At 38.8% G+C, this 8,418-nt stretch overlaps 1 protein-coding gene across 1 annotated transcript; it reads left to right on the top strand.

Moving 5' to 3' along the window:
- The first annotated feature begins 6,378 nt into the window (after positions 1 to 6,378).
- Positions 6,379 to 7,623, top strand: LOC138360986 (uncharacterized). Its single transcript, XM_069320470.1, has one exon. It carries the CDS (start codon positions 6,379 to 6,381, stop codon positions 7,621 to 7,623), a length of 1,245 nt encoding a protein of 414 aa, XP_069176571.1.
- Positions 7,624 to 8,418: the final 795 nt, after the last annotated feature.

An 8,418-nucleotide genomic window follows, 5' to 3' on the forward strand; every position in this document is an offset into this window, starting at 1 on the left:
ATGTCTCGTTATCTAGTTTTGCATGGGACGCTTTCTTGTTTAAGAGTCAAGTTGTCTTGGACTCTATTTCTGATCCCCATTTGTACGATGTATTGCGCAGAAATCTAAGAGGCGGATTTACCTCTGTTGTGCGGCAACACACAAGTGTACAAAATGAGCATACAGGTGCTGATCCTTCTAGCACTGATAAATATATTCTTTATTTAGATTTCAATGGCTTATACGCCACCTGTATGACAGAACTGCTTCCTCAAGGCGGGATCCGTAAATTATCTGCTGCCGAATGCAATGATTGGCTCCAACAGGGATTGGAAAATATTGCTTGTGATGGGGATAAGGGGTATTGGGTCATGTGTGATACCAAGCATGTCGCACCTGAGGTGGCTCGATACACCGATGACTTACCTTTAACCCTGTCGCATGCTAATATTTCTACTGATCTTCTGTCCGATTATAGCAAACACATTTTAAATACCGAAGATCGCAAACTCTCCAAGAAAAACAATAAATTAATTGCCTCACATCTCCCTCAAAAAGATTACTTGGTCAGTTTGGATTTGCTTCAGATGCTGATGAAATTAGGGTTAGAAGTAGCTAAGGTAAATGCAGTTTATGAATTCCGACAAAGCAAGTACCTTAAGGAATTTGTCGAAACAAATGCTCGTGAACGCGCAAATACACCTTGCGCCATTAAGGGTAAAGCTTTCAAGCTGGTATCAAATGCAATTTACGACAAGAGTTTGACAAATGTGAGTAAATATGGCGATCAGCATTATTTAGTTACATCTCGAGACAAATTCCAAAGCTTGCACGCAATCTGTTCTTCAAACGGAGCATTTTATTGAGCGAAGATAGAGTCATTTGCACAGTTAAGAAACAATCACTTAAAGTCAATACACCAACCTATCTGGGGTTCCAGATCTTGCAAATAGCTAAGAGGATCCTATATGATTTTTGGTATAATACCGTCAAAGTTCATTATGGAGACAAAGCTAGATTGCTGTATACGGATACAGATTCGTATTTGATTGAATTGACCTGTCCAAATGCTTTTGAGGAATTAAATAAACTGCCTTTATCTCAGCATATGGATTTCAGTAATTTCCCTCCTGAAAATCCCTATTTCGATGACTCGCAAAGGTCAACTGGGTTTGTTAAAATCGGAAGTTGGAGCCAAAATCATCAAGGAACTCATCGCATTGAAGCCTAAAATGTACTCAATTCTTACTCAAGATCAGGTTCAGATCTGTCGTTGTAAAGGAATTCCCACTTATCATCAGTCTAAACTCACTCATGCAGCTTTCCAAAGTGCTTTAGAGTTAAATATTGGGCAGCGGTTCCAATCCAGATCTATTAGGAATGTTAAAGGCCGTATGTGTACCTGTCTCACTACAAAACGTGGATTGTCTGCCTTTGACGATAAACGTTATGTACTGAGTCTTACACAGTCTTTGGCGTATGGACACCCTGATATACCTCGAGCAGAAATTCATGAAGAAGAGAATGAGGAGGAGGAGGAGGATGTACCTGCACCTGCTGCTGCTGCTGCACGTCCTGTGGGACGTGGATTCCATCCCATATTCAACATGTGGGGAAAACGCGATGCACTGGTGAACAAGACGTATCCTCACAATTAGTGACTGAAGAAATTGGTGATAGAAAATTTGCAACCTCCCCTAACCTATCTTTTGTGTTTGAAAATTGCTACCCCCCCCCCCCTCCTAACCTGTCATTGATGTTTGAAAAAATTGCGGGGCACCTGACTCATCACTGATGTTCTGAAAATGCAGTCTCTCCCTAACGTATGTTGAAAATGTTCTGTTCTATATAAAAAATAAAACTTTGTGAAATGTATGCTTTGATGTTTTTATAAAACCGTGCCCACCTAACCTATGTTTTGAAAATGTTCTATGCAAAAAAATAAAAATATGAAATGTATACTTTGATGTTTCTATGAAACCTCCCATGTTTAAATATAATGTCCTTATCATACTTATGTCAGTGCAAACCCAACACGAGTCATGGATAGTTCACCTATCACTGAAGAACAACTCGATATTTTCAATGAACCTAGCAGAATAATCATTGCAGGATTTTCTAATGGCGGAAAATCTCATTTGTGCACTAAACTCGTACAAAAATACCATCTGAAATTCTCCAGTATTATTATATGTGGCGGCAGTTACAGAGCATTGCTACACGATTCAGTAATTAACAAGAAAATAATAGCTCATCCTGAAATTATCAACCCTTTAGATGAACGTACAGACGATTCGCCTATTTTAATTATTATCGATGACTTGTTCATCGAATCTGCCAATTCCAAAATTGTGTCTGATATCTTCACTAAAGGCAGACATCTCGCTATTTCGTGCATATTCATTACCCAAAATATATTTTTCTCTGGGAAATATGCTAGAAGTATCAGTTTAAACGCCTCCCATTTCATATTAGTGAAATCTAGAGATTTAGCTCAAATTGAGACTTTGGGGCGGCAGTTATTTGGAAAACAAGATTCTAAAAAGCTTTTGGATATCTACAAGAAAGCCATCAGTAAACCTTATGGATATTTATTGGTGGATTTAGGAGTGAAAACCCCTGAACGCATTACCTTCCGCACCAATATTGCTGGTGAGCATCCATACGAAATTGTTTACCAATGGTGAACGTACTAAACAACAACCACAAGGGGAGGTTTGGGGGGTGGGGTGTAGAGGATGTGTTCCTCACAATAACAGCAACAACCACTAGGGGGGTTTGTATATCGGATGTATAAAACAGCTAAAACCATACAACCCGATATCACTTTATTAGAAGATGGAGCACGTACTAGATAAAATTTATTATAACCCCGCATCCTCAGGAGGGTTCGGGGGGGTCAATAGGTTGTATAAAGCAGCTAAAACCATAAAGCCAGATATAACTTTATCAGATGTAAAGAATACTTGAAATCGTCTAAAGCCTACACTTTGCACGCATTAAAACCTCGCAAATTTCAGCGACGAAAGGTGCTGAGTCCCAAACCCCGTATATATTTAGCTTGTGCTTTAGCAGATATGGGATTATTAGCTAAACATAATGATGATATTAAATACATTCTCGTCTGTGTCGATATTTTTTCACGGTATGCGCAAGTAGTACCTCTGATACACAAAGATGGACAGACTGTGAGTAAAGCTCTTAAAAACATATTGGAATCCTCATATTTCTAAGGAATACGTAAAATAAATACAGATCGAGGAGGTGAATTTTATAATTGTCATATGCAACGAATGCTTGCAGCTAAAAATATTAGACTGTATAGCGTATTTTCTCAAGAAACAAAAGCCGCTATTGCCGAACGCTTTATACGTACCATGAAAACTAAGATTTATAAATATATGACTGCGCACCATACCTCGAGATATCTGCCCATATTGCCTGATATCATAAAGGCGTATAACACAACACCCCACCGAGGGTTAGGTGGTCGGACTCCAGTTGACGTCCATGCTTTATCTCGTCCACAAGATATAAAGAAACAGTTCAATCTCATGCATAAAAGTAAGGACAAACCTAAAGCGGGTCTTAGTTCGCTACTAGCTGTCGGGGACAAAGTTCGCATTACTCTCTCCAACAGAATTTCGACATTCAAGAAAGGTTTTGCTAGACAAAACACGGAAGAAATTTTCAGAATTATTCGTATAGATAAAAGCCAGGCTACCCCATTATATTTTTTACAAGATTTAAATATCAAGCCTATTGACGGTGGGTTTTATAAGGAAGAATTAACCCTAACCCATTTACCAGCTGCATTTAATATTGAGAAGGTCCTATGCAAACGTACATTACCCAATAATATATTACACTATAAAGTAAGGTACGAAGGCTACGATTCTTCATTTGATCAGTGGATTGATGCTGATGATTTGTTGAAGATATGAAGAAGCCATTAGTTTACAAGTACAGAGAGTTGGTGACCTTGCTGAGCAAACTCAATTCCTCAGCCAGGAAAAAATTGATTGCTCAGTTTAAAAAACCACATATTCATTGCTTGTCAGAGATTTTAAAAAATTTTCTGAACAATAGGCTTCCGGTTAAAAAAAAAGTTATAGTGAAATTGAAGAAATACAGAGACACCTTGCATTCGCTAGCTTGTAAGAAACCCTCAATTTCAAACAAAAAGCTCATTTTATTGAGTCGTAAAGGAGGCAGTATCCTCGGTATATTATTACCCATAGCTGCTAGTTTAATTTCCAGACTATTTAATAAATAAAAAATGAAAGAATATTATCTAGTACCTCGTAAATCCATCGATGAGGGCCCTGCTAAAGTACCAGTAGAAAAAAAAGCAGAAGTAGCGCCATCACTAGCTCCAACACCTGCTCCACCAGCAACTACTCCAGTAGCACCAGTTTCAGTACGAGCTAATCCTTCAATAGTACATTTGGTACATTTAAAATTGAAAGCTAAAGATCATGATTATGCTACTTCGCTGTTGAATTATTTTGATGAAAGCAAGATGGTGCAATGGGACGTCAATGGGAATCTGCAAATGCCGGTGACTGGAATAAACATAATTGATGATATTTTAACTAAAATGACAATTCACCGCTCTGTATTCCCACGAGAAAAATTACCGCTGGTTAAATTATTCATCTCTTTAACCTCAACTCCACGAGAGATGTTTAGGAATACAGAATCTCGTAAACAAGTATTTAATGATGACGTGGCACTAAGAAGAAAACGGGCGTATGCTCCTACTACAGCTGCTGGAGAAACTAAACGCCCTAAAGTTGGCGGAGGAGCAACTTGGCTAGCTTACTAAAGGTGAGTGTATAAATAGATGTTCTGTTTTGTTTTTAGTTTATTCATTCATAGTCCAGCAATGGATTCCCACGTTACTTATGCCACAAGTGTTTCTAATACAGATTTATTTCTCAAAAATGTACCTAGTGCTTTTTGAAAACAGACTATATAATCAACTCGTGCTGGATTCTAGACGCTCCTACGAAATGTGTCTCCAGAATATATTATTGCCTTCGTCATATTACATAATAAGATCGGATGATCTGGAGAGTTATATCCGCGTGAGAATTATGTACCTAGATGTTAAAGGAATTAGTTACAAACATTCCAAATTTCTACCGAAAACTAATATTTTAGCTGGCGGCATAAAGGAAATTATATACGCCATCAATAATGAAAAAACCCATATATTTTCACAGAACGATTTGAGTTTTGTGTCTGATGTCTATAAGACGTATTTCCCAAGATATGCAGATGCATATATTAAATATGGATCGATTTCCAATAGAGTAAAGTTCAATACCGCGAGCAGCGATGAGAATGTATTGTATTATGACGATAATCGAGAAATATGCAGGATTTCCCTATCTTTTGGGACGAGTATTGGCAAGGTTTTAGGAACTGATCAGCATAAAAATTATGATATATACGTACACAAGAATTATTTGGATGAAACACCCAAATCAGACACGTGTCCCTACCATCTACAACCCAGGGGCATGATGGATTACTTGTGTGTTTATTGCGATAAAATTGCACCCACGATGTACGGGAATTTATTAGTGAATATATTGGACGTAGTGTCTTTGCAGGGTGGTGAAAGCACGAATAGGAAACTATATAAACCTCTAAATACAAATGTACTGGATAGTATAAGTATTGCAGTAACAGATCCTAATGGGACTCCTATTTATTTTGATAAACGAGGAAGCACAACGGCTGTTTTACATATACGACCCCGAATTGGGTCTATATAATAAGGTTATTACAGTTCCGAGCCTCATTACTCATCTGCAAGCTACAAAATGCGCGTCAATTTCATCCCTCAGTCTGTAGACGAAATATTATTCTTAATTAACTCACCTGCCTCATATAAAGGAGGTGGGCTGAGTGATATTAGAATATTCAATAGGAGTCATATAAGAGGAGGTGGAATATTCAGTTTCCTCACTGGTTTAGCCCGTAAAGCAGCGCCATTTTTAATGAGAACCCTCGCTCCTGCCGTCTTAAGTATGGGTCAGAACGTATTGCAAGACATGCAAACAGGCGAACATTCCTTTAAAAAGTCAATGAAGAAGCATGGGATCGAATCATTGAAGGGAGTAGGGCGTCAGATTTTAGGTGGTGGTAAAAGGCGGAAAAAGTCTAAAAGAAAGGCTAAGGCCACAAAATTAGCACTTATTCGCAGTTTCACAAAACAGAATAAGAAGAATAAGAGATATAATGACGTGTTTGCATAAATTGCAATTCATTCCTCTCATAGCATCCAGCATGAATACTACTACTACACTAGGAGCGGGGCTACAATCCCCTTTGGAAAGTTACACAGTGGCTGTAACAGATGGATTTCCCAAACTTAATTCAGCACGTATGATTGAGTCCACTATAGCCAGCAGGAAAAAAATTTATATATTACCTATTAATTTAGGAATTAATAAATTTAAGGACTCGTATATAGAATTTAGAATCCCTGGCATTCCTGGTCATTTCCTGGATATGTCATCACTAGCCCTAGAAGTGGGCATAGAATTAACAGAAGCTGACTCCGCAATAGATTCGGGCAAAAAAGTGACTGTAGCCAATGGATTATCACAAACACTTTTTAAAACAGTGGTGGTGTATTTCAACGAACAAGTAGTTGAAAGTAATTCTTTATTTTCTTATTGGGCGTATATAAAGCTGCTAACAACTCTTTCCAGAAGTAAAATTGATGGTTTTAAGCATCAAGCGCATTTTTATAGAGAAGAGGCGCTAACGATACCCAATAAAATTGATACGCAGTATTTTGCTACGACCACGATAGATCAGGATGAGAAAATGGCCAATATGAAAGAACAGGGCATTTATACGTGCTTTAAATTACTGCTGGATATTGCATCTATTAGCGAATATTTACTGGATAACGTAGATGTAAGAATACGTTTGGAGTTAAATAGTGATAAATGGGTTATTGGCAGTGATACAGCAACTGCTAATTATAAATATAATATAAATATGGCCCGCTTTTGGATCGATAGATTAACCCCATTCCCTTCTGGGCTACTAGCTATTAACAGAGCACTCGCCCATAATAATGGTGCAGTAACATATATATTTGATAAAACCCTATTTAAAACCTATATTCTAGGGCAGGGCCAAAAATCATTAACTATGGACCAGCCCAGGGGTGGAGTGATCCCTGAGAAGTTATACATAGCCATTATTGATATGGAAGCTATTTCTGGAGATTACACCTTAAACCCATTATATTTCAACAATTCCTCCTTGAGCAACGTATATATCTCGGTGAACGGCACGAGTTTATTTAATATCGCGTGTGATTTCCCCCATAAATGTTCGAAATTATATTATACGGTCCTGAATGCTGTAGGATTTAATGTAGATAATATTTTATCCTACGAATCGTTCGTTAAAGGTCAAACTCTGCTGGTCTTTAGTTTATTACCAGAAGAAATAAAGGGTAGAGTTTCCTTGGAAGCGACAGAGAATTTAAGAATTACATTGGAATTTAATACAGCCATAGTGGGAAATAAAGTTATACTGCTGTTTGGTCCTACTACTGGGGTTATGAAAATTAATGCTGACCGACGTATTATTTGTGAAACGAGAGCCTAAGAAACATGAATTGTTTAGAAATAAACAATGGGTTGAAAAATATATATTTAGGGAAAGAAGCCATATATATTGGATGTTATTTAGCAAACGATGTACGGAGAATCTTCAAGAAACTTCATGTTTCAGCTGTGCTTCTTCAGGCTTCGGCTGTGCTTCTTCAGGCTTCTGCTGTGCTTCTTCAGGCTTCTGCTGTGCTTCTCGTTCTTCACGCTTCAGCTGTGCATCTCGTTCTTCACGCTTCAGCTGTGCTTCTCGTTCTTCATGCTTCAGCTGTGCTTCTCGTTCTTCACGCTTCAGCTGTGCTTCTCGTTCTTCATGTTTCAGCTGTGCTTCTTCATGCTTCAGCTGTGCTTCTCGTTCTTCACGCTTCAGCTGTGCTTCTTCATGCTTCAGCTGTGCTTCTCGTTCTTCATGCTTCAGCTGTGCATCTCGTTCTTCACGCTTCAGCTGTGCTTCTCGTTCTTCACGCTTCAGCTGTGCATCGCGTTCTTCACGCTTCAGCTGTGCTTCTCGTTCTTCACGCTTCAGCTGTGCATCCCGTTCTTCACGCTTCAGCTGTGCTTCTCGTTCTTTACGCTTCAGCTGTGCTTCTCGTTCTTCACGCTTCAGCTGTACTTCTCGTTCTTCCCTACGCAGCTGTGTCTCCAGCTGCAGCTTCATTATCTCTAGCTTGACGCTGCGCCGGCTGCCGCTGGATCCCCTACTGCTTCCACCAATGCTTAACTTCTCCCTTGCACTAGCAGGTGTCTGTGGCCGTTCCTCCCTTGAAGCCTCATCTTGGGCCTTGAGCAAGTG

This window comes from Procambarus clarkii, unplaced genomic scaffold (genome assembly GCF_040958095.1).
Source record: "Procambarus clarkii isolate CNS0578487 unplaced genomic scaffold, FALCON_Pclarkii_2.0 HiC_scaffold_138, whole genome shotgun sequence".
In the NCBI taxonomy this organism is placed as follows: Eukaryota; Metazoa; Arthropoda; class Malacostraca; order Decapoda; family Cambaridae; genus Procambarus; species Procambarus clarkii.